This window comes from Nothobranchius furzeri, chromosome 13 (assembly GCF_043380555.1).
Source record: "Nothobranchius furzeri strain GRZ-AD chromosome 13, NfurGRZ-RIMD1, whole genome shotgun sequence".
NCBI classification, from domain to species: domain Eukaryota; kingdom Metazoa; phylum Chordata; class Actinopteri; order Cyprinodontiformes; family Nothobranchiidae; genus Nothobranchius; species Nothobranchius furzeri.
In genome coordinates, this window is record NC_091753.1 from 62,166,702 (window position 1) to 62,192,994 (window position 26,293).

General features: G+C 45.5%; 2 protein-coding genes across 7 annotated transcripts; both read right to left on the minus strand.

The window, feature by feature from the left end:
- Positions 1-1,275: 1,275 nt before the first annotated feature.
- tekt1 (tektin 1) lies at positions 1,276-9,243 on the minus strand. Of its 3 annotated transcripts, none has more exons than XM_054734768.2 (8): positions 8,476-9,243; positions 7,862-8,087; positions 7,615-7,780; positions 6,795-6,923; positions 6,569-6,706; positions 6,102-6,327; positions 1,930-2,126; positions 1,276-1,656 (listed from the first exon to the last, which is right to left on the minus strand). In XM_054734768.2, the coding sequence occupies exons 2-8, from the start codon at positions 8,025-8,027 to the stop codon at positions 1,500-1,502; spliced, it is 1,179 nt and encodes a 392-aa protein (XP_054590743.2). In that variant the 5' UTR covers positions 8,028-8,087; positions 8,476-9,243; the 3' UTR covers positions 1,276-1,499. The 3 variants fall into 3 exon arrangements, with proteins under 3 accessions (XP_054590743.2, XP_015832536.3, XP_015832539.3); XM_015977050.3 differs by having other exon boundaries at positions 7,862-8,050; positions 8,476-8,664; XM_015977053.3 differs by having other exon boundaries at positions 7,862-8,055; positions 8,476-8,628.
- Positions 9,244-11,176: 1,933 nt separating this feature from the next.
- Positions 11,177-25,913, minus strand: inpp5ka (inositol polyphosphate-5-phosphatase Ka). 4 transcript variants are annotated; one of them, XM_015977047.3, is made up of 14 exons: positions 25,791-25,913; positions 25,462-25,572; positions 21,006-21,110; positions 20,820-20,928; positions 20,629-20,745; positions 20,112-20,287; positions 18,537-18,648; positions 18,328-18,437; positions 18,213-18,239; positions 12,387-12,618; positions 12,099-12,236; positions 11,945-12,028; positions 11,764-11,868; positions 11,177-11,340 (listed from the first exon to the last, which is right to left on the minus strand). In XM_015977047.3, the coding sequence occupies exons 2-14, from the start codon at positions 25,494-25,496 to the stop codon at positions 11,284-11,286; spliced, it is 1,407 nt and encodes a 468-aa protein (XP_015832533.1). In that variant the 5' UTR covers positions 25,497-25,572; positions 25,791-25,913; the 3' UTR covers positions 11,177-11,283. The 4 variants fall into 4 exon arrangements, with proteins under 4 accessions (XP_015832533.1, XP_015832534.1, XP_015832531.1 ...); XM_015977048.3 differs by lacking the exon at positions 25,462-25,572 and having other exon boundaries at positions 25,791-25,908; XM_015977045.3 differs by lacking the exons at positions 25,462-25,572; positions 25,791-25,913 and adding an exon at positions 21,676-22,141.
- Between the last annotated feature and the right edge of the window lie 380 nt (positions 25,914-26,293).

Sequence of the window (26,293 nt, forward strand, 5' to 3'; positions counted from 1 at the left end):
AAACGCTAAACAATGAATAATGCAAACAATCAAACAAAGCAAGGGAGAAACAACGCAGTAGAAGAACAAAACAAACGCATTAAAGCCATAAGTCAGGGCAGACGTAATAACAAAAACAAGACTAAAAGATGGCCAGATTTAACGCGTACAAGGGAAGGAGCTTGCCTATCATGCAGATGGAGATCGTTACACAAATCAGGGGCTGCGTGTGAGAAAGCTCGTTCCCCATGGGACTTAAAACCAGTGCTGCTGGGAAATACAGGACCCGGTGGAGGCACTGATGTGAGGAGTCCAGCTTGATCCCCAGACTGGAGACTGAAACTTAAAAAGGTAGGCTGAAAGATCGCACGATACGGTTTAAATGATGGCCTCGGTTTTATTGTCGATCAAATGAAGGAAATTAGTGGAGAATCTGACTTAAAACATCTGAAACAAACACCACCACCCAGCTAAGCTGCTGGACAGACGCCGGCCAGCTGTAAGTCTGTTTTTCTGTCACATCAGCTGGAGTCTTCTCCAGCACCTGGACCGGACTGTGGAGACCCTGAGGAAGAGGATGAAGATGGAGTTGATTTTCTGAGGCAGACTCCTCAGCTGAGCAGCGCCTTTAGAGCAACGTCCCTAACGAAGACGGCTGGTCATGGTGCAGGTGAGGGCAGAGACCCAGACCAGATCAGCACCTGCCCATGTTGTCATCTGGCCCTGCCCCTCCGCACTCTGAGCTGGCATCAGGTAACGTTTAAGCACCGCTCCAATGCTTTCATCAGTGAACCTTACCGTTAGACAGCTTACTTCCTGTCTGTGTTTCCAGGTGAAGTGTCGAACTCACGTCTTCTTAAAAAACAGAGACAGAGACGGAGGTCCTCAGGAAGCTTTGATGGACACGCACCCGGATGCTGGAAGGGCTTCCTTCTGTCCGAGGGATCGTTTGTGTTTAGCTTTCATTGCTGTGGGTTTCCAGAGGTCATCTCTCAGTAGACCCACAGCTGGATGGCTGAGACTAATTCTGATGTCCTGGTTAAGAAATGGGGCCCTAAAAATATTTGAGCTATTTATGTTTCTTCTTGATGTTTTCAGCACAAACTTTATTGTTTTGGGTCATTTTCAAAGTTTAGTTTAAACGTGATTTTGAAGTGGAGCTGATGGAGGCAGCAGGAGGCTGGAACAAGGCACCAGTCACTGACCGTAGCTAACGCTAACCCTGCTGCAGAACACCGGGTTGGGTGGATCTTTGTCATTTTAATGTTTTCAATAAAGAAACCAGTCAAACTTCAGCTGAATTTTAAAAATCTCTGTTACTTTTAAAGAGGAAAGAGAAACCAAATCCAACAGTTGAAAGTACATTTTAATAAGAGCGCTTTAACACACACACACACACACACACACACACACACACACACACACACACACACACACACACACACACACACACACACACACACACACACACACACACACACACACACACACACACACACACACACACACCTGCTGACTGTTCACACCATGTATGGGAAAGGCTCCCTGAGCTGCTTGCAGACCACCTCATCAATGTAAAGACAGTTGGCTTTGGTGTTGACGGCTTCCTGCAGGGAGACCTGACAGCGAACCAGCGCCCTCTGTTCATGCTCAGACCGGGCCACGTCCTCGTGCAGCCTGGGAACGGAGAGAGGAGCTAAGGCCCGGTGGTCATGTACGGTTAGACATGTAAAAACACTGCAACACACACCACTTGGTGGAATATCAGTGAACATAAACTTTTGGTTTATTTAGTTGAGAGTGGTTCCACTTCAGCAGGCGGGGAGCTCCATCAGCGCTACACTATTAAGTTGATTTATATCTGATCGTTTTGGGGCGTGCCTACATGAATCAGCAGGCTGAACATCATCAGACCTCAGCGGTAAACAGATGGGAGTGATCTGGACCTACTTGTTGATGCTGACAGTCAGCTGCTGGACATGAGCGGAGATCTGGACCTGGGCTGGATCACGGCACTGCTCTTTACCGGGTCTCTGACGACGTAAAGCCAGCCGGGCCTGGGCCAAGCTCAGGAGCTCTTGCTTCTTTGTGATGGACACTTGGAGATCCTCTCTGATCTTCTGCTGGCTGTTGATCTCAGCAACAACCTAAAGAGAAGTAAACGAGTCGGAGCAGCGCCCACGTCATAATGAGAGATGATGCACAAAAATCCACACAAGGACACTTTTTGCTGTGAAACGTCTCTGTTGTACAGATGCAGCTGTAGAAGGAGGTTCTTCCAAACATTCCAGCACTTTTTACCAGAGACGTTTATTCTCTGTGCAACAATGATGATCCTCCATGTTTACATGAAGTTAAAGAGCAAGTCACCCCTGTAACGTGAGGAAGTATGGCGTTTCTGTGCCAAAGGTCGTATTTGCCCGGCTGGGTCAGAGCTGGGTCACGCAGCACCTTCACCCACAGATTAAGACCTGAGCCGACAGCAAGTCTGAAGGAATCCACAACAATCCAACACCTGCAGCTCCAGAAGAAGGACTTCTCCACAGTCTAGTCATAATAAAACAGAGTCTCAAGCTTTCTTCTTTATTTTATTAATGTTAAATAATCATTTTATCATTTTGCTCATTATAAATGTATTTTAATCAAATGAATGATTATTATGCTTTGGGTAATCATAATGAACTATAATGAATCAGTACTTAATTAAATAATGTTTTTGAAGATGTTTAGCGATGACCTTCACACTCGCTCACACAGGTCCGACTCCACAGTAACTCAAAACACATTTGCTCTGACGCACAACAAGTTTACTTTGGGAAGAGAAGTGGTTTCGGTAAGCTAGTCAGAACGAGAGTGAGAACGGAAGAGAGCGGAAGTGCAGAACCAACACCACGGGGAAAGGAGCCCTGCCGGCTCTTTTCTCCCTCCACGCTATTTCTGTCAAGCCAGACAGAATAGCTGAAATGCAACCCGCTAGCGCAGACTCGTCCCAGAGTCTTTTGATTTCTGAGTTAATTTAAACTTGAGAAAGCGCATCTGCCGAACGCTTCAGCAACGTGTACCGAGGTCAACTCTGGACTGGACCGTCAGCACACCTTCGTCTTCTCTGTCAGCCAAGGTGGCATCTGGATAACACATCCTCCGAGGTCCGGATCTAAAGGGGGTCCTAAGTGCGGTGAGGCAGAACACGACCAGATAGCGTTCTGATGCTGGTTTTCTAATTGGAACTAAAGTTTAATTGCAAAACATCATTTTTCACTCATTTCACCTTTCCTCTCCCTGAAGCAATCTCAGACACCTGCATGCACGCATTCATAATTCCATCATCCTCAATCTTTAGCACATCCAACACAAGGTCTATTTGAGCAAGCTTAAAATATCAACTGTTAAAGATGTCCAACAAGGTTGCCAATGTTGATTGTTTTTCCTATGATTGTCATTTCAAATCGTTAGTTTAAATTGAAGAAATAAAACTCTTAAAATTTAAACTTGCCTTTTCATTGAACTGAAACACAGACACACGGATATGATCGTCAGTTTATCGATGAAAACAACCTTTGAGTCTTCTTATCTCTATAACATTTGGTTATTAATTTGTAAAAATTAATATTCCAGATTATTATGTAGAATGGTTTATCTTTCATAAAAGAGCCAACAACCATTACGCTACACCCCCAAATCAACTTTTTTTTCTGATAAACTATATAAACGTGTGTCTAATCGTGCTGCAGACGCGTCCCATCCAGAACAGTTAAATCCTTCCCAAATCAAAAACCATGGATTAATGGAGGTGTGCGAACGGCGCTGGCGGCGCGGAGCACCGCCTTTGCCTCCGCGAACACATCAGACTACAAACACGCACATTACCAACTCCGGAAGACGATCAAAGCAGCCAAACGTGAGTACAGGGACAGGGTGGAGCAACAGTTTGACAACCCCCGGAGTATGTGGCAGGGACTAAACACAATCACAGACTTTAGAGGAAGAACCAGCACACCGCAGACCACGGCCTCTCTGTGTGAGGATCTAAACGTATTCTATGCCAGACTCGACACAGCGAACACCATGAGACCGGACAGTGAGCGCACCGTGGATGACGTCAGCGCGCTCACTGTGTCTGAAGAGGATGTGCGGAGGTGCTTCGGGAGGGTGAACGCACGCAAAGCTACTGGTCCGGACGGGATTCCCGGCCGCGTCCTCAGATCATGCGCGGCTCAGCTGGCTGGAGTGTTTACACACATCGTCAACCTTTCCCTCTCTCTGTCTGTAGTCCCAGCCTGCTTCAAAATGGCCACCATTGTCCCTGTACCCAAATCCTCCACCATCTCCTCATTGAATGACTGGCGACCTGTAGCCCTGACCCCATCGTGAGCAAATGCTTCGAGAAGTTGGTCAGGGGCTTCATCTGCTCTGCACTGCCCGATTCACTGGACCCTCTACAGTTTGCATACCGCCACAACAGGTCTACTGATGATGCCATAGCCCTGACACTTCATGCTGCCCTGTCACACCTGGAGAAGAGAGACACGTATGTGAGAATGCTGTTTGTAGATTACAGCTCAGCATTCAACACCATCGTTCCCTCGAAGCTGGACAGGAAACTGCAGGATCTAGGACTGAGCAGCTCCCTCTGCAGCTGGATCCTGAACTTTCTGTCTGACAGACGCCAGGTGGTCAGACTGGGCGGCACCACCTCATCCCCCGTCACACTGAACACTGGTGCTCCGCAGGGGTGTGCGCTGAGCCCTCTCCTGTACTCACTCTACACCTACGTCTGCACAGCCACGAGAAACTCCAACATCATTGTGAAGTTTGCAGACGACACCACAGTGGTGGGTCTCATCACCAACGACGATGAGACGGCCTACAGGGAGGAGATCAGCGCCCTGACCCACTGGTGTCAGGACAACCGTCTCACTCTCAACGTCACAAAGACAAAGGAGATGATAGTGGACTTCCGGAGGCGCAGAGGAATACACACCCCCATCACCATCAACGGCGACGCTGTGGAGAGGGTGAGCAGCTTCCGTTTCCTTGGAGTTCATCTGGCTGAGGATCTTACGTGGTCAGTGCACACGAACAATACAGTGAAGAAGGCACAGCAGCGCCTCTTCTTTCTCAGGAGACTGAAAAGATTTGGCATGAGCCGCCGCATCCTCAGGACCTTCTATCGCTGTGCCATTGAGAGCATCCTCACTGGATGCATCTCCGCCTGGTATGGCAACAGCACCGCTTACAACCGCAAAGCTCTCCAGAGAGTAGTGCGGTGTGCAGAAAGGATTATTGGAGGTGAGCTTCCCTCCCTCCAGGACATCTACAGGAAGCGGTGCCTGAGGAAAGCGGGGAGGATCATCAAGGACTCAAGTCACCCCAGCCATAAACTGTTCAGACTACTTCCATCAGGAAGGAGGTTCTGCAGCATCCGGTCCAGAACCAGCAGACTGACAGACAGCTTTTTCCATCAGGCCATCAGACTGCTGAACACGGAGCAGACACCTCACCCTCACTACTGAAACTCCAACATTACACGCTCCATACTGTACATTAATGCCACTGTTTTGCACATACCAGCCTCTGTATATTTTATATCTCTTATCTTATTGTTTACTTTATTCATTTATATATTTAGATTAGCCATTTTTATATTTTACTTGTTTTTACATTACTGTATTTTTACAACGCTGTTGCTGTGAAGCTCGCACACAAGAATTTCACTCGCATGTACTGTACCAGTGTACCTGCACATGTGACGTGACAATAAAAGTGATTTGATTTGATGTCAATAGTTTTGCACTTTAGTGCATCTTAGTTACAACTTTAATTTTGTGCCTGAAACTGCCAGTGTTGTGCCGTTGTCAGGTAAAAACTGCACTGCAGTTGAATTTAAATCTGCCATTGCTATTGGCGAAGAGGTACACTATGATGTTAGATGGTACATTATGATGTCACAATGTCGTGAGTGTGTATTTGTTTGTGGCTCCGCCCTCTTGGTCTGCTAGGCTACAGCATTTGTTGCATTTTTCAAACAGGAAGTGGGAGTGGAGTTAGACTCTGGTAGGGGGTGACTTGCTCTTTAACGGTATTGTTTCTCCTGGGAGAGCCTGATCAACCATGGGTCCCACCTTGAGCAGTTTCTCCTCTATCTGGAGCTTGTGGGATTTGACCTGCTGGATGTTGAGCTGAAAGGCTGTAGTTGTAGCCTGGACCTGCTTCTGTATGTCAGCTGTGGTCTGCTGCAGCACAGTCTCCACCAAGACCCTCAGGGACTCGGAGCTGCGCCTCTGCTGCTCCGCCTTATCCAAGTTAAGGTTTGAGATGTTCTCCCACTGCGTCTGAGCTACTGGGAGGCTGAGGGAAACAAGCAAAGTTCAGAATCAACAGTAAAAGTCATTTTTTCAGAAACTTGGAGATGGGTTTGAGTCTAGACTCAGTGGTGGTGGTTGGCACACAGACCACCTCTGAAGGTTTAGCTTCACCACTAAAACACGTCAGGATTCAGATTACGGGAGAAAAATGCAGCTAAAATAATCCAAAGGCTGGTCTAGGAACCAGTCATGTAATGTTTGTGGGTAAAGATCAGACGAGTCACCTTGGCGGGACAGCGTTGCTGCCACCGGGCAGGCTGATGGAGCGGACATTCATTAAAAGGCAGGAGGCATCGATGTTCTCAGCTGTAGACTTCTCAGTGAGGTCCTTCTCTAAACGGTACTTAGCAGATCGGTTTAGTCTGGAACAGAAACGAAATATTAGTTTGGTTTCGTAAACCCCAGAAAGCGAATCCAGATGTTCTGCAAACACAGAAGACTGGTTCTCGCCGGATCTGCTCAGTAATCTGCTTCTCCACGTTTTCCAGAAGAACCGTCACTTCCTCCAGAACCAGCTTCTCCTTCCTCAGCTCAGCATTCACGTCGTCATGCAGCCTCGCAGAAGGACCTCGCTTCCGTCTACAACACACAGAAAGGTTTCTGTTACTATCCTAAACGGTGTGAACGCGCTTCTCTCTGAAACCGTCACTCTGCTGTTTTCTGTCGAAACAAAACTCCACTCAGCCATTTTGGCCCATTTCAAAGGTTCAACGCAGAATGAATCAGTTTCTTATAATCAGGCAGTGATGTCATCATATTAATAAGAGAACAGTATCATAAGCACAGTGCTGTTAACAGTCTCAAACGTGTGGCTTTAAAGAGCAAGTCACCCCCTACAATAAACTTACTTCACTTCCACTTCATGTTTGAAAAATGCAACAAATGCTGTTGCTTGGCAGACCGAGAGGGCGGAGCCGCTAACAAATACACACACACACACACACAGGCTCACAATGGCATTATGACATCATGATATACCAGATGACATCATAGCATACCTCTTAGCCAATAGCGGTGGCAGATTTAGATTCAAATACAGTGCAGAATTTTTCCCTGACGATGGTGCAACACTGACAGTTTTAGGCAGGATATTTGAATTTTAACCAAGATGCACTGAACTGCCAAATTATTGACTACACGTGTCTGTAGTACGATTAGACACTCCTTTATATAGTTTATCAGCAAAAAAAATGTGATTTGGGGGTGACTTGCTCTTTAAGCTCCAAATGATTTAAACGGTTGTTTTTCCTTCACCGGCTGCTGCGTTTACCTCTCCTCCAGACAGAGGCTGGCGACCCTCAGAGGCTCTTTGCAGGCGTCCAGGGCCTTCATCACTCTACTCTTTATGTTGAGCAGAGCATCGATCTCCACAACCAACTCCTCCAGCTTCAACTCCAGCTCTTTTCGGAGGAACTGGATTTCTCTGACCCGTTGATCTGAACAAAGGATTAGATGTGATCACTGTAAACATGAAATTAGGCTCTCGGCTAAAGGCCCGCTGTCCTGAGGCTGCGTACCCAGGTGCTTCACGTTGTCATCATGCATGCGTGCACACACTTGGTCCGTTTCCACGATCAGCCTCTTGCATTCTCCTCTGAACAGTTCATGGTGGTTCAGCATGGCCTGGATGTGCCCCAGATCTGGTTCTCCGGCCTGCTGGAGGCTGGGCTTCAGGGCTGACATGGCTCTGGTTCCTACTGAAAGGTCTGCCCTTTCACATAAAAGTGTGCTTTCAAATAGTGGCTGCATGTAAGATCCATGGGAGGATATCAGATTGTTTATTTTTTAAAATAATATTTACAGAATTTTGAAGTTTTTCCCCATAAAGACGATAAAATGTTTTAGATCAGCACGAAGTTTCATATCAGACCTAAAATACCGGAAAACACAAAAAGCTAAATAACCCTAACCCTTTCCAAATCAATCTGGGAAACGCTTTAAGTTACATCTATTTAAACACGGATCCCAGGTAATACTGCCTTTGCTTCCTGGTCCACTGACACCTGTCTGCGCACGCAGAGCGTTACAGCCGAACTTCGTTAGGATGCAACTTCCGTTGTTACGCTTAAAACCGTCAGCTCGTCCGTTTAAAACAGATAAAAACTGCATTTAAAGGGTTTCCCACACGTACCTTGTCTATTAAAGTTGCCACAAACGAACAGAAAGAGATCTCGCAGACCAGTCGTACCAAACCAACGGTTGCTGGGGCGAGGCGTCATCGATCGGACGTTGAGGGTCAGTTTACGTATGTGCCCAGTCAGCGTGGTCGCTATGACAACCGGTGTAACGCAAGCAACATGTCTTAAATAGTAAACCGATTGTGTGAGATATAGCATATGACACGTTTTTAAGGATATTCTTAACCTGATATAATAAGAATTGTCCCGTAAAGCAACACAATGGTGGTCAAAAAGAAAGTGATAGCCCGTGGATTACCATAAAAACGCTTGCAAAAAGAAAAATGTTCTTTACAGAGATTTTATATAAGAAAGAACAAAACGACTGGAAGTACAAAATATATAAAAATGTTCTTTACAGAGATTTTATATAAGAAAGAACAAAACGACTGGAAGTACAAAATATATAAAAATGTTCTTTACAGAGATTTTATATAAGAAAGAACAAAACGACTGGAAGTACAAAATATATAAAAATGTTCTGCTGAGCTGTGGTGGCCTCATGGAGGGGGCCATCGACTAGCACACTGCTGCTAACCACTTAAACATTCTCCCTCTGCTGATAATAACTTTTTACTTTCCTTGACGTTGGATGTGCTACTACTAGTTTACCCGTTTAATTATAGATTCACTAGAATAAATACAATAAAGTTTATCTCTCACCAAATAGAATATTTAGACATCACACTGTAGACACATTATTGTGTGTGTGTGTGTGTGTGTGTGTGTGTGTGTTTGTGTGTGTGTGTGTGTGTGTGTGTGTATGTCTCTGCTCTGTCTTCTCCATCCCCAGTGAGTCGTGGAGGATGGCTGCTTATACTGAGCCAGGATTCTCTGGAGGTTTCTTCCTGTTAAAAGGGAGTTTTCCTCTCCACTGTCGCTGCATGCTTGCTTAGTATGAGGATTGCTGTATAGTCACTGACACTAGTCAGTGACTCGATGCAATTTGCTGGGTTCCTTATATAGGAAACATTATTTCTGATTGGCTTAATGAACTGACCTGAATTGGAATGTTTATTATGTGAAGTGCCTTGAGACGACTCTTGTCGTGATTTGGCGCTTTATAAATAAACTTGAATTGAATTGGGGAAAGGGCTCTTTGCTGAACACGGTAAGTCTATTGTTAAATTTATTCAAATTAAGTATACTGTTGTTCTCGGATGTTAACCAATAAATGTTTTTTATCATTTTTTATAACCTAGTAGAATATAATAGTAAAACAAACATTTTCAAGTTCCTTTGAAGACAACTTTTTAAGTTTGCTAAATATGAAGCTGGCCTGCTCTCTCTGTCGTTATGTTACTGAGTGCCGAGAAAAAATTAAATTTTTGTGTGATTATCAGTGTGAATTTATTTTGAATGTCTACAATAAATTTGTTATTATGTTTGAAATAAAGATTTTATTCATTCATATATATACTATATATATGAATATAGTATATATACATATATATAGTATATGTGTGTGTGTATATACACACACACATATACTATATATATGTGTGTGTGTATATACACACACACACATATATATAGTATATGTGTGTATATACACACACATATACTATATATGTGTGTGTATATACACACACACATACACACACACACACACACACACACACACAAGCAGACGTTAGATATGTTTAACATTTATTTAGTTACAGTACAGAAAATAGTAAGAACAGTGACCTAAATAACTTATTCTAGTGAGCTAGCAGTAGCATCGGACAGCAGACATTTAAAATCAACAACCTAAAACCTAGTCATGTGATTCATAAAGTCAAACGTATCACTCAAGCAGCAAACAGTTCAGTACAGAAAATCATCATAAAGGCACTTCCTGAATCCGGTAAAACTAACTATGCTTCTGAATAAAAACATTTACATCTTTATTAACCATAAACAGTGCAATACGCCTTCAGGTTTACTGTGATTACATTTCTATGATCAAAAGGAAAGTTCTGAAGTTCCTTTAGAACTTTGTGGTTCTGACAAGTTTACGCTCCGCAGCTCCTCACAAGTTCTGCAAGAGCTGTCGAGTGAAGTTTCTACAGCAAACATGGAAATCACCGACAGCTCGGCTGTGTTCTGGTCCCTTCTCAGCTCTGGGTCCCATCTGCTGAGGAGGTTCTGGATCCGAGTCCACCACACTTGAACATTAACGTGAGGTGATGGAAGTTTAAATCTTTGATGTTTTAACGCTTAAAGCCGAGCAAGAGGAGCGAATGAAACGTGTGCAGCGACTGAAAAGGCTTTTCCTGGATCGGACTCACTAACGGGCTCAAACACAAACCTCACTGAAAGCAGTGCTGGTTGGGTATTCTGAACTCTGAAAATCGTTATGTACGGGCAGATGTAGCCACGATGCCATGTAAACAACAACAGCCAATCAGCTTTGTTCATTTCGAGGTACGCTTGTCCAGATCCAGACTGTTGCTGGGTCGGAGGGCTTCGACCTCCCTGAGCTGCTCTCATGCGGCGGCAGGCTTGTGGACGTCATAAAGAATTTGTTACCTCGACCAGCATCTCCAAGCTAACCTTTACCCCCCCCCCCCCCACACACACACACACACACACACACACACAGACCAGAGGAAGGAACTGTGGAGGTTGGCATGGACGAGTGCTCGCTCAGATCCTTATTCTTTCTTTTCTTTCATCAAAAACCCAAATGTTGTTAACGGATTGAACAGCTGGATGTTTCTTACATGTCCATAACGTCCGAACGCTTAGTTCATAATGTCACTTCCTGTATTGTGAAGTCAGTCCATCCTCCCCAGAAGCAGCCCCTCCTCTAAGGCCACCTTAGACTCATGAACCTAGAAGAGAAAAACAGATTTGATCAGTTTTTACAGAAGGATCAGTCCACTTTAACGTTTACTACTGTAGCTACCTAAATCCTTACGTTAGATAAATACAACCTCGTTAAATCTGTGGCTGAAAACTGTACACACACATCACCGCATAGATATTTTATTTAACCAAGATCTGATCCTTTATAACGTTTACTGAGGTCCCACTACAGCTTCAGGTCTGGACTCTGGACTTCTGCTGCGTTTGGGATCTGTCTGAAATGTGTTCTTGTTTGGAAATGACCTTTGACCCTTCCCAGATTGCTGGCTAGTACCAGTGGCCTCTCTAGGGTCAGTGCTGATGTCTGTCCTCCTTGGCGTTGTTAACACACACACGTGCTCATCTGCAGCTCTGCCACAAACCCGTGTTTCATTTTGCTGCTAACTCACTTTAAATGGCTCGCTGACGCCGATGATGCAGCGCAGAGAATGACAGTAGTAACACAGAACACACTCTGCTCCTCTCACTGGGATCTCCTCTTTACTGAAGAACACCTAAAAACACACAGAGTCAAATCATCTGCAGGTTCGTCAGATGAGAACAAACTGTTCTGCACTCCTGGACCTCTACCTGGGTCACTTCCTGGTTAAAAGCCACCTCACCGTCCTTCACCCACGCGTATGTGATGTAGTCAGACACACTGCTGAATCCAACCTGAAACTCAGACACATCATAATCAGGACCGAGACAACGAAGGATAAAGAGCTGGGGGAAAAGAGCTGACCTTGTAGAGTCCAATCCAGTCCCAGGTACTGGAGGGGAATGGCTGCACGGGACAGCAGAGGACCATGGAGTCCATGTCAGCGCTCCAGTCACCTTCAGCCTGCAGACGCACCAGAGGGGACGTGTACATCTTCCTGAGCTGCAAGGACATCAGAATGTTTAAAAACGGTTTGGCTGTTGGGTTTAAATAACTACAACAAGTCCGTAACAGCTCTGATCACAGCAGTTTCATCAGCGTAGCGGGGACAGTGACGAAATGATGTCATGACTCTGTGATGACCGTTCTCACCTCCAGCGTGAAGATGCCGATGACAGGTTTGTGATCACTGATCCTGTACTCCATGCTGCTGGTGTAAAAGTCCTGTCTGACCTTCAGAGGGTACTCCTCATCCTCTTCCAACTGCTTCATCTTCGTCTGACTGATCCCAACACAGTTCTCACCTTGCTCTTCAGGGGAAGGAGCTTTGGGTTGGACCCGCCACAAAATCCTGTCGGTCCAGGCGGGTTTCCTCTTCTTCCCACTGAGGCAGTCACAGAGGGTCGATGGAGAGCGAGAAGAGGAGAGGGTTTAGTTAACATTACAAACGAAGTAAACACGTAACATTAGGATGTTGAGTCAGTACGTTTATCCCATGTAACGTGATGAAGGAGCTGTTCCACCGAAGGTTATTTACCTTCTCTCCTCAGGAAGAACTAATCTGCACGAGATATTGCTCAAGGTCTCATGCATCTGCTTCTAAACTGTTTCTCCTTTCCAGCTCCAGAGAAGAATGAAGACAAAGGACTCTTTCTTTTTAATAAATCAAAGAACTCTATTTTTAATAAAGCTAATCAAACAAAGTGTTACTCAGTAATAAGATGTGAACCAATCTGTGAAATGACAATGTTTATGATTAGTAGATTTTAATAAGCAATATAACGTTAAATGTTTCCACTAGACTGATCACACGTAAGGTTAAGTCACACGATCCTTTTTCTGATCCAATCAGAATCTTCCAGATCTGACGGAGGCGTGGTTTTGGTGGTGCTTGGTAAAGCTGTCCTCTTTTCATTCGACCGTAAATCAAAACAACCGAGTTAGAAAACTATGCCCACGTCATCTTTAACTCCAGATCAAAGCGTTCTAGAGAAGTTGTCGGAGAGGCCAATCCGTAACTTTCCTCTTCAGCCGAAAGAACCAACGACAAGCTGGATAAAATCTGTTGCTGTTCCACCTGCTGCAACGGTTCCTTTCAGAATAAAAGCTGAACCATCACGACCCTTTTTTGGGTCTCGCTAGATGCCAACAAAACTGTCGTGACCCGGAAGTATCTCAAGACTGGTCTGGTCGGCAACCGCTACTTTTCCTACCGGCTTCGGTTCCAGAGAAGGTCAAGCTGGACCTCGACATTCCTGATCTAACGGGGACTTCTGCCAAGGGTACGTAGGCCGACAGAATGGCGTCTCACACCCAAGGCGTCAAAATATGACGCGCGACCAAGCCTCAATATATGACGATTCGGGACGCCCCAGCGCATCAGGAGACGATGATCAGGGACAAACTGCTGACGCACCGTCCCAGAGCGTCGCTATCCGACGCCAGTGCTGAGATGGACATTAGAAGTACTTGTGAACTACTTAACCTAGGATTGGGGTGAGGGTAAGGTTAAATAGTCGAATAATGTCCGTGTGACCGCGCTCGTAAAACAGTGACGCCAGCGGAGCCACATGTCCCTGAACGTCGTCTCCTGACGCGCTGGGGCGTCCCGAATAATGGATAAACAATGCTGCAGTATCTTAGATAAAGTAGCTCCTGTTAAGCACATAACTTTTTCTAGCAAGAGAAAAGTCCCTGGATCAATCAAAACATTCACAGTCACCTTCTTCTTCCGGCTCTTGGAGAGTTCAGACGCTTTTTTCCACCTCTCCTCCCTATCTTATCCCAAGGCTCTTTGTCTGTCTTTGGGTGCACGGCGCTTCTGCATTTTTTATGGAATACTGGAAACTGAAATTACTAAAATGGACATGGTCGGTTGGTCTCTCAACGCGATTGACAACATTTTTTAATGATGAGAGCGGGAGAAGGGGTTCCCGGGTGTCCCTCTGGGACAGAGCCAGCTGGGCATATCATGGACTCCTGGAAACAGTGGAACCTGATCTGCCTCTCTCAACTGTCTGTAGAGGATTCTGAAGACGTCTGGATATTCGTGGTGTTGGTGTCAGGTTTCTTGCTTTTTGGCCTGGGAGGCCTCCTGGCTTAACGGAAAATCAACAAGCTGTCAAGGAATATTGGCTCTTTGCCGGAGCTCAGGGATAGATTATACCGCGCTGTGAACGCACAGACTCATATAATTGTCGAGATGAGTCGTAAGCTTGGAACTTTGGCTGAGATTCATAGATTGGCACAAAAGATGGATGCGATCAAGGAGCGAGTGGACGGATCAGCACGGATTGGGATTGATTAATTTACGGCATTATTGGATTTTGAGAGGCTGAGGACCAACGGAACTTTAAGACAGAGAAGAAATTATCTCTGTCTGGCCCCAAAACAATTTCTTATCTGAATCTGGTGCCCTTGAGCCTGTGAGGCTGAAACATCCCCCCCCCCCCCCCCGAATAAATGTGGAATGCTGCCGTCACCATGCCAACTCTGTCTCCCTATCCTAGCCTGGGCGGGACTGCGAGCTGTGAAGGCAGCTGAATCGTTCCAGGAGTCACTGTGCTCTCTAACCCAACGACCTCCCACCCCTGTCCAAACGGAGGTGACGAGCGCTGCTCATCGCGGCTGCACGCACTGACGTGTGGAGAGTCCCAAACCCACCACCCCACCTAGTGGACACTTATGTTGTGTAATGTCTGAAGTCTGTTGCATTTCTGGTGTTTCTTGCAGAGCAAAGCTGCCCTCCCTGTGGAGGGTAACTCCGAAGTGCCTTTTTTTCCCTCCACCTGACCCAATCCTCATATGTAAACCCCTCTGATCTCTATTAAGGTAGCGCGACTCAGGGTTGCGAATGACCACAGTCACCAGTTCTTGTCATGTGTCTTTGCCTGTACGTATGTCTGATCTCTGAATTGTGTGTACTGAAACTCTAATTTCCCTCTGGGATTAATAAAGTATCTCTGAATTGAATTGAATTTAAGGAAGGGCACGCCGCAAAGCCGAGAGACGATGGAAGTCAACTAGATTAGAAAGTCACGGGCTGCACTTTAAAGAACTGATAATATCCCTGAATGAGACGGTGAAAACTTCCAGGGCCGCTTACTTTGCTCAGCTGATTGCTGTAAACAAAAATAACTCTAAAGTTCTGTTTGACACCATAAACCAGATTGTTTCTCCTCTCGCCCCTCTTATGCCAGTTTACACAAGGTCTGACTAACAAATTTCTAGCATTCTTTCAGAATAAAATCAGAAATATCACCCCTATCTAACCCCCTCCCTCTCAACCATGGTCTGTCTTTACTCCTGTAGATTTCCAGGTTTTTGCCTCATTCAGAAACACATGAAACCAACCTCATGCCCTGCTGGTTTCATTCCTGCTACCTTGTTAATCTGGATGTTTGACTAAACTGGCCCATGCACTGTAGATTTTATTCATTTATCCCAACAATCTGGCTCTGTAGCATCTGTTTTCAAACATGCAGTTATTGAACCCATCCTTAAAGAAACAAGTTTGGACTCATCTCAGCCTAAAAATGACAGACCCATTTCTAAATGACCCTTTATCTCCAAAATATTGGAAAAGGTTGTGGCAGATCAGCTGATTACTTTTCTGGAACTACACAACAGTTCTGATAAATCCAGTCTGGTTTTGGTAAAAAGTGTTCAACAGAAACAGCTTTGCTTAAAGTTTCCAGTGACATCATGATGGCTGCAGACAACGGGGAGTTCGCAGTGTTAGTACTGTTAGTTCTTTCTGCAGCTTTTGACTCTGTTGATCACAACACCTTCATTAACAGACTTGGTGACTCGGTGGGGATCTCTGGAACTGTTCTAGACTGGTTTAGATCGTACCTTTCTAACAGAAGTTACCGTGTCTGTAGAAACCAGATCATGTCAGATTCTACCCATCTGTTCTGTGGGGTACCCCAAGGCTCTGTTTTGGGTCCACTGTTGTTTCTGCTGTACACACACCCTCTTGGACAGATACTTGATTCTTTTCATAATGTCTCTTATCACCTATATGCAGATGACATTCAGCTGTACTGCTCCTTTAAGGATTCTGAGTTCTACAAACTGTCTGAGCTACAAGATTGTATGTCTCTTGAAGGTCACTCAACAACATTGGTCCAAAACAGTTTATATCATTTAAGAAATATCTCCAAACTGTGAAGGTTGGTGTCAAAACATGAACCTGAAATGGTTCTCCATGCCTTTATATCCTCCCGTCTAGATGACTGTAACACACTCTTCACGTTTTAACAAAAAAGTCCTTGACCGCCTTCAGTTGGTCCAGAACTCTGCAGCGAGGCTCCTAACTGGAGCAAACAGAAGAACTCACATCACTCCTATTCTGATGTCTCTGCACTGGTTACCCGTTTTAGAGTCCTGACTAGACCTTTCAGGGCTCTACGTGGTCGAGCTCCTCCCTACATTACTGAACTGTTAAAGCCTTATGCTCCAACCCGAGCCCTCAGGTCCACACACCAGAACCTTCTAGAAGTTCCAAAGACCAGATATAAAAGTCGAGGTGGTCGCTCCTTCCAGACTGTTTTGCCCCGACTCTGTAACGATCTTCCTTTATCCGTACGCAGCGTTGACAGTCTGGACACTTTTAAAAAAACAGCTAAAGACCCTTTTATTTAAAGCTGCTTTTACCTAAACCTTTTATTTTCTTATTTTTAGCTCAAATTTTTAATCTTTCATCTGTTTATGAAATTTTATGATGTTATGTCTTTATTTTTTCTGATGTTAATCTAATTCTGTTTCTAGAGCATTTTGATTTTATTTTGTTTTGATCTATGTGAAGCACTTTGTGATTCTCTGTCTGTGATAAGTGCTGTAGAAATAACATTTACTTACTACTTCCTTTAATGTTGTCTGTTTAATATGATCAAAGTCAGGTTGTATAAATCACAGGAGCAGCAGCTGCTAACAGATGTTCAGTTGTGCTACACCTAGATGTGGAAATGGTCATTTCAGATTATGATGAAACAGTGACCCCTAGTGGCAGTTAAAAAACGCCCCCGGTAAAATCCTGATACAAGAACCAGAACCTGTTAATGCCGTTGGACTTGCTGAAGGAAGTTCTCAGAGTTGTACAATTACATTTGTACAAAAACACTCAGGAAGCAGCAACATGCGTTCATGTCTCTTAACAATGTTCTAAAATAGCACAGCTATACATTTACTGTGGAGCTTTAAAAAACACAAAAAAATGAGAGAAGTGGTTCCCTCGCATTTGTCTACAACCGTCAGCCAATAACACAGCTCTGTCAAAAAAGCAACGATTGGACCGTCTGGTCGTGGGTCTCTCCGAACCACATCTCCCCTGGTCCTCCACTCATCACACACTCATGTATTTGGCAACACCACCGGTGTGAGAGGTTCTCCACTCAATAACAGCGGCCGAGTGGTTGCTACCACTTCAACTTTAGGACAAACTACCAGAGAAACTGCGGGCATCGAAAACGGCGACTGGTGTTAGCGCCACCTCGTTTCCTCTGGAAATGCAGGTTCTAATTTCAGGCGAACACAGCCAAGGGTTTTATAGCCGATGGGAGGAGTGAGTGTTCTGTGACCTCGTTTAAAAGCTAGCTTGTTTTGCTGATTTGCCATTGCAGCTTTAGTACATAGGACATATGAACACCCATATTTTATGTAGGGTCCCCGGACTCTAATGGACACCTTCACCAGCTGTAGGACACCCGTTAGCTGCCAGTCTGTAGACGAGCATTTTAGTCTTCGTGGGCAAAGCCAAGCTGAAGACTGGCTGTTAATCCTGCCTGCTTGTCCTTTTAGTTTTTAGCATGCTACCAGAATCCTGTTTTAGAAGCAGAAGCAGAACTAAGGCTTCACGCTAACGCCATCAGAGACTTCTGTTAGCCGAGGAGGAGGAAATGCACATGCTGAAGTCTTGTTAGGTAAAACAAATCTGGATGCTCATGTTAAGGGAGATGAATGTATTTCTGGTCTTACTACAAGTCAAACCATGTCCTGTAGAGGCTGTGGAGTTAAAACAGGTGAAAACATAAATAAACTCAGAGAAACAGAATTAAAAGACTCGGATTCCCAAAAAGATTCCAACTCTTACCTGCTGTCATAGGTGTCAGAGTTCAAGTCAAACTTGTACGTGGGCTGGAAGTCCAGCGGTCCTTCCTCAAAGTCCTGCAGCAACGCTTCTTTCTTCTTCAACATGATCAACTGAAAATGTCATCAAGCACACTTTCTCATGTTCATCAATCAGCGTTGATGAAGGACACCAGCATTCCTCCACTAACAAAAACACTCCAGAGGTCAAACCTGGTCATTGCTCCACAGCAGGCTGTAGGTCTGCTTGTTGATGCAGGAGCGGACAAAGTGCATGCCATGATCTTGTATCCTGAAGTTCAGATCTCCAAACCAGAACACCAGTCTGGACACAAAGACGAGAGAAGGATGAAAGGATTAAAAAAAGTTTCTTTTAAACGAACTGAACAAAGATGTGAGATGGGCACAACCAAACGGAAAAGGATGGAAATGAGCTTCTGCCTCAGGTGGAGTTCAGTTCAACTTCAGCACCAATTCACAACACAAGTCATCTCAAGAAGAAGAAGAAAATATCATGTCTATGGCGTCTCTCAAGATAAAAATCACGAGGCGCTTCACAAAAACAACAAATGTAAAAATATAAAAAGAATTTAGAAAATGGTTAAAATATATTTAAAATGAGCAAAAATAGACAATTGTGATTAAAAATGTAAAGAAAGAGAGAGAGTGAACAGGAAAGAGGGAAATCAGTGGATCCTGAGGAAGGTGGAATAGGTGGGGAGAGCAGAATAAAGAGAGAGAGGTGAAGAAGGTCAAAACAAAGCCAGCTTGAACAAGTGAGTCTTCAGCTGATTTTTAAAGGAGACCACTGAGTCCACTGATCTCAGGCTCAGGGGGAGAGAGGTCCAGAGTCTGGGGGCCACAGCAGCAGATGATCTGTCACCTTTGACCTTTAGCCTGGTGCTGCACAACCAGTAGGCTTTGATCACTGGACCTCAGGGACCTGCTGGGGGTGTAGGGACTGAGAAGATCACCAATGTAAGATGGTGCTTGTCCATGTAAGGCCCTATAGACCAGAACCAGGATCTTGAAATGAACCCTGAAGTTGACTGGCAGCCAGTGAAGCTGGAGGAGAAGCGGGGTGATGTGGGTGTGTTTGGAGGACTTGGTCAGAAGCCGAGCACAGGCGTTCTGAACCACCTGTAGACGGTTCAGGGAGGTTCTGCTCAGACACGTGAAAAGAGAGTTACAGTAGTCTAAGCGTGAGGAGATGAAGGTGTGGAGAACTGTCTCAAGTTCAGAGCGGGACAGAATGGGACTCAGCTTAGCAACGTTCCTGAGATGGAAGAAGGAAGAGCCAACAAGAGAACTGACATGAGAATCCAGGGTGAGAGCTGGGTCAAAGGTCACGCCAAGATTCCTGACAGAAGGTTTGGTGTGAGAAGCAAGCTGACCAAGAGAGTCTCTGACTTTGGGAACCAGCTTGTCTGGGGCACACATGAGGATCTCAGTCTTATCTTCATTCAGCTGAAGAAAGCTCCCACCATCCAGGCTTTGATAGAGTCTAAGCAGGTGTGGAACAGCTGCAGCTTAGACATCTCATGGGGCTCAAGGTGCTTTAGGAAGCAAAACATCCCAATTAAACCTACTAAACAGCGTTCACTTCATTATTCCAGTTAGGTAAGTCTTCCAGCTCTTCCCTCTCAGCTGGCCAGGGAATGTCAGAGTCCTTCAGATCGAGCAGCAGGACAGCTACGGCATTCCAAACGACTGACCAGAACGGGCGGACGTTCCAGCTTTTACTCCAACATCCATACAGAACAGTCTGAGTCTTGTGCGTGCTCTCACCTGTGATCAGATATTCTCGACGCCTTCTTACAGTCAAAGGTCTGCGAGTCCATGATGTACTCAAACTCATCCACTCTTTCTGTGGCATAGTTCATGTGAGCCGTCAGGTGGCAGTTGAGGAAGCAGACCATGTGACCATAAAGGGACAGGCGGATAGACACGCCACCTTTGTTACCCTGAAAACCAAACAAGAGACACACTCTGCAATGCTGTCGTCAGCTCTTAGGCTAAGCTACGTCCTGTTAGCATACAGACCAACTCACACACAGCTTTTGATTAAAACACCTCCTGCTTCTGTGCCTGAGGGAGGAACTCATAATCCGCACGTCTGATCAGCAGCCGCGGATCTTCAGAGGGACCAGCTTTTACTAATTGGTTTGGTTTTAATTTAATAAATAATGACAGAGGGCAATCTGCTCGAAAACGACGCCTGAGGTTGACCTTGAAAGGTAAAATCCTTGAGCAGAAAGAAGGTTGATCTCTCTCTCTCCCTCTCGTGTGTGTGTGTTCTGCTCACCCAGTAGCCAAAGATGCCTGTGCGTGTGTAGGTGGTCTGGATGTCTCTGATGAAGGGGACATGCTCCAGTTTAGAGAAGCAGAGCAGCACCAAACCCTGCATTCTGATAGAAGATACCTGAAACACAGATGCACACCTGAGACGACACACACAGAAACACACACTGATCGTGAGATGGTGTGTGTCCGTACCTTTACATAATTCAGCGGAGCTAAGGTGGACATCAACCGGTGAGTCCACGGGTCATCGAACATCATATCAGACACAAACCTCAGCAGTCCTGAGTAGACCTCCTGCAGACTGAACACACATCTGACCGTCAGGCCAGTCGCTGATGCAGGAGACACTTCTGGAGATAAAAAACAACTCGTCTGTACCCGATGACGTAGAGGTCGGCTCTTTTGGGTGAATTCAGGTGAAGAAGAGCAGCCACATCTTCTGGAGGATCAGCTGTGGCCACGTTCCACGTCACTAGGTGAAGCCTGTGAGACAGGGGGGGGGGGGGGGGGGGGGTTAAGCTGGAAAAGCTCAGATGAATCAACTGAAAATATACCAGCTAGATACTGCTGGTCTTCCTTCCTGACCGCCACCTGCTTTCAGGTAAACACCTCATTTCTCTGGTTGTTAAGAGCACCTACAAGAGTTACTGCAGCAGGGTTGTTCTGTTTCATACGACAGGATAATAAACGTCCATGATATGTGCACATATGTATATTACACAGCCATAGTCACATGGTTACAACCCATGTGCAGCACATTTGTTGCTGCGTTAGCTTTGGAACCAAAGCCTCTTCCACTTCAGAAAAAACAATAACAAGAAAATCCCTCCTGGGCGACAACGCTGTAACATGCAGCTCAGACTCAAACCCACATCCGTTAGACTAATGAACAACAGACTAAAGAGTCACGTCCACTGGAAGGCTCCAGAAGGCAATTACGAGGTTTGATCACAGTGTGATAGGACCAGTCTGGACACAGACACTGTCCAGAAGGAGACCGATTCTAGATTCAGCAGAAAGGCGAGTGAGAAGCTGCAGCATCCTCCACCTGAGTCGGTCCTTCTTTGGCTTGTTGGCTCGTCTCGAGCAGACCAGGAAGGCGCTGTCCAGGGTCCTGACCATTTTCTCATGCAGCTCAGTTTTGGGGTCCAGATCGTCCACACAGGTCATGAGCTGGCTGAGCTGATGGCACAGAGCCAGTTTACTTCCTGTTGACTGTGTGGCATCGGATGAAAGGGTGTTGCTGCGGACGCGTCCAACAGAACCCAACAGCCACCTGGCATCATCCATACCAGCTCAGGGTGTCACCTCCACTGGGTTCAGCTGCCTGCTTGAATACCACAGCCCTGAAGAGACCATTAGTTTATGAATGCGCTAGAGATCGCAAATAAAACAAGAAGCTGAGGCGCGGTAATCCTTTCCCGTGTGGAACCAGCTGGCTGAATGAGGAGACGAGAGTCCAGGCTCTGGGGTTCGGGAGGCAGAGTTTCAGAGCAACTGGGAAACTTGGACTCGTGTACTAAAATAGCTTCTAATCTGCTTGTGAAACATCTCAACAATAGGCCGGTTAAAAGTTGAGAAAATACCTTCCTCGTGTGAACGTAAAGGACTCTCTGTCCCGGGTGAGCTGCTGAGCTCATAACTGCTCTTTCTTCAGCCTGAACAGCAAGACTTTGTTCTTCTAGGGCAAATCCCATTCAGAGCTGCACCGTTAAGCAACATAATCCACCAGCTAGAATGCAGCAGTCTGGTAAACGCAGCACTGTGTTCAGTCCAGCAGCACATTCAGCTCCACAGGCAGATAATCAGGTTGTTCAGGAGCTTACAGGAAGGGACCTTTAACCCTAACCCTAACCTCTGACAAATGCGGACGATGTAAAGCGTGTTTTACGATCAGACAAACAGGTGACTGTTCAGAAATACATGTATATGTAAACTAAATCTAAATACACACAGATCTGCTACTACTTTGGCTCAGACAGATGAGTTAAAGCTTCTGATGCGTTCAGGTGATCCAAAGAAGAAAAACTGCTGAGCTGGTGACTCGGTTACTGATGAATACAGCAAAGGAGACGGACTGGTCCACTGTTCTCAAGTTGCTGAGAAGAAATAGTGTTGTCCATCCATCCACTACCTAAACTGTGTTATCCTCACTAGGGTTGTAGATCCTGACAAAAATGAGATACAGTTTGTGAAGCGCAGCTGTGGTTTGTGTCCTTTAAAGAGAAACTGACAAATAATTCACAAACGGCTCAATAAACAAACAACCTGAGGTTCTGTCTTGGTCTCAACAAGAACCCATTATAAACCCTTATTTCTTTTTATTTTAGGGTTAGGGTTAGGGTTAGGGTTAACCCTTGTCCCTCAACCCAAATCCTCGGATCACGCATTTTAGCTAAAACGCTAACGTTAGCTTGCCTTGCGTTGACTGTAGAGTTGTGGGTGATGGTCACGCAGATGTGTCATGAGATTTGAAGCGTTGCTGCCTTTCACAGACACTTTTTCTGCACGTGCTGCAAACAGGATAGCCGTCTTCTATCAACTGTCCCTCGGCATTCTTCACATATCCAAAAGATGCCCGTACTTCCCACTTTGTCTTCTTTGAGGGATAACAAATGTCCTGAGCGCTGCCGTCTCCTCCTTTGGCCATTATTTCAGCTTTAGCTTCAAGAAAGTTTTGGTTGTAAACAACAAAGCGCGCATGTGCCGCCGGCAACTTCAGCAGATGATACGGTGGCTGGTAAGGGTCACCGCGCCTACACCGCAGCCACAGTAATCCCACCAAGATAATATAGTTCTTTAAAAACAAGACGGTTATTATTATTGTCAACTTTTTTTTTTACCGGGGTTTAACGCTACACCGGTTACCGTGACAACCCTACCTGATCGGTCTGCTTTGATCTATTTTGAAAACTCCACTCAAAACCGATAGGGGCGCTATCGGCCGATTGGGATCAAATGCCGATCCATCGGTGCATCCCTAGCCGGAAGGGAAAAAGAAGGAACACACACATATAAAGGAATCACTTAAAACATGTGGCTATCCTAATTGGGCGTTTATAAAGTCAGCAAAGATGCACAGAAAAGAAGACCAGACACCAGCGAGGGAGGATAAGAAAGACAGACGCAACAACCTGGTCATCCCCTATGTAGCCGGTGTATCAGAGAAACTCAGGAGGGTTTTCTCCAAACACAACATACCAGTGTACTTCAGGCCCAGCAACACACTCAGACAGAACCTGGTTCACCCGAAAGACAAAACTCCTAAACACAAACTGAACAATGTGGTGTATGCTGTACAGTGCAGCGAGGAATGCCCAGACCTCTACATCGGAGAAACCAAACAGCCACTTCACAAGCGCATGGCACAACATAGAAGAGCCACCTCCACGGGACAGGACTCGGCAGTTCATTTGCATCTAAAGGACAAAGGTCACTCTTTCGAGGATGCCAACGTTCACATTTTGGACAGAGAGGACAGATGGTTTGAAAGAGGAGTAAAGGAAGCCATTTATGTCCACTGTGAGCAACCATCTTTGAACAGAGGCGGTGGTTTACGACACCAACTGTCTGCCATCTATAATCCAGTTTTGAGATCCCTTCCCAGATGCCTCAACGCCCACGCATATCCTGGGCCATCTGACCTCAGGAATTCACATGATAGGGTGGGGCCAGGCTTCACAATGAGCTCACCCGAAACTCTGGCTGAATAGGACCCACACCCACCCTCACACCTGGGCTCATGTGTTTATGTAGAAGATCATCAGGGGGTCTTTTGTTCCCTCTTCGGGGGGAAACTCCCACTGGGATTAAATCTGGGACTCTCCACCATTTGACCTTAGAACTGAAGAAGCCTCTCGGATGAGAGGTGAAACGTCTTCAAGCAACTCAAAGAAGTCCAGACGCTTTTCTTTCAAAGCTCCTTAAGGTTGGTTTATGCTTGACGCGTCCGCGAGGTCCGCACGGCTCCGCGTGGAAAAGTTGCGTCATTTTAACAACCACGCCCCTCCACCGCGTCTCCGCACGGCCCAAGATTTCCGCAACGCGCACCTCGGAAAATTTCTAACCACGCGGACGGACGGACGCGGAAAAACATGGCGGACTGGCAAGAACTAGTATGGCAGAGGTTGGTAAATACAGACATTTGTATGATTCAGCTCTCAGAGATCACCGTGATCAACATGTTGTTAATAATTCTTGGAGAGAAATAGCTCGCACTGTCGGAAAAGACGAGGACGCTGTTAAAAATGCTGGAATGCCATGTTGTAAACAGTCATTTCTACTTCTACTATGGTGTAGTGTTGGATGCATGCCGTAGAGCTCCATGCTGCCCCCTACAGTTTGGGAGAATATTGGCTCGCCGCAGAGACGAGCCGCACGAACCATAAACGCTGCGAGTTGTGAAGCGCGTTCCATCCGCGAGCCGCATCACCAAGCGGAAAGTGAACGCATCAAGCATAAACCAAGCTTTAGACTACAATGACCTGGATGACTGAGAACCTTCACAGACAGTGATATAAAAATTTCATATTTTACTGAAAAAACTATAGCGCCTAAAGGGTTAAGTAATCGTGAGTTAGTGGATGACTGTCTACCCTTGATGAAACCAGTTTGGTCAGGGTGTATTATGAAGGGGTTGCCTTCTCTAATCTTTTTGCCAGGGCTTTACAAATTATTTTGAGATCAACATTAATGAGAAATTGGGCGATAGCTGGTCGGTCTTATAAACCCTTATTTCTACCTGTAGCTCTGTCCCTGGATCCTAAATCACAAAAACAGTAAAATAAAGGTTCGAGTACTTCATTCCGTGTTAGACACGGAGGGAGCATCCTACCGGAAGTCTTGCCTCTCGCTGTGGTCCTTCTCCATCCTCAGCTGTGACGGATGATGGGGGTCTGACTGCTCCTCACTCTCCCCATCACCTGCACACCTGCTGGGATAACAGCTACAAAACAGAGACATGCGATAGGCGAGTTACCCGCAGTAAGTCTCTGTTTCCGGTAAACTAGATACTTAAACCACTACCAGTTGCTATTCTCGTAGCTCTGGTGACTCAGTGCTAGTCGGCGCATTGCGCAGCAAACCAAACCAAACTTCTCCTTGTTTTAAACTCCAAAAACCCACAAAGGCTAAACATTAGCGAGGAGCTTCATCACACACTACCTGGCGAGCTTTAGTAGGACTTCTTTAGTAGTTTTATTCACTTAAGCAGACGTACAGTAGCACTGCAGCCGCTGCTACAGGAGTACAGTAGCTTGCGTTGTTCCCGCCCCGGATCCGGAAGACAATCTTTGTGCTTTCAAAATAAAAACTTATACACAGACGTAAATTTCAGACGTTAATGTAGTTGAAACCGTAAAAAATGTATATAAAACCGTAAAAAATGTATATAAAACCGTAAAAAATGTATATGAAACCGTAAAAAATGTATATGAAACCGTAAAAATGTATATGAAACCGTAAAAAATGTATATGAAACCGTAAAAAATGTATATGAAACCGTAAAAATATGTATATGAAACCATAAAAAATGTATATGGAAACGTAAAAAACTATAATCTATGCTAAAAGCAGTGGACCATAAACACACAACAGAAAAAATGGTATCAGCGTTATTTGCTAGACGTAATTTAGATACATTGCATCAAGAAAAACGTGCTCAGACG

Coding starts and splice junctions, on each gene's coding strand:
- inpp5ka (XM_015977045.3), bottom strand. CDS start 21,917: ATGGATGATGCCAGGTGGCTGTTGGGTTCTGTTGGACGCGTCCGCAGC. Junction 21,111..21,675: donor CCAAAGAAGGACCGACTCAG/GTGGAGGATGCT, acceptor CCTGTCTCACAG/GCTTCACCTAGTGACGTGGA. Junction 11,341..11,763: donor GCGTCAGCGAGCCATTTAAA/GTGAGTTAGCAG, acceptor TTTCTCTTCTAG/GTTCATGAGTCTAAGGTGGC.
- tekt1 (XM_015977050.3), bottom strand. CDS start 8,563: ATGACGCCTCGCCCCAGCAACCGTTGGTTTGGTACGACTGGTCTGCGA. Junction 8,051..8,475: donor TGGCAACTTTAATAGACAAG/GTACGTGTGGGA, acceptor GTGAAAGGGCAG/ACCTTTCAGTAGGAACCAGA. Junction 6,707..6,794: donor CAGATTACTGAGCAGATCCG/GCGAGAACCAGT, acceptor TTTCTGTTCCAG/ACTAAACCGATCTGCTAAGT.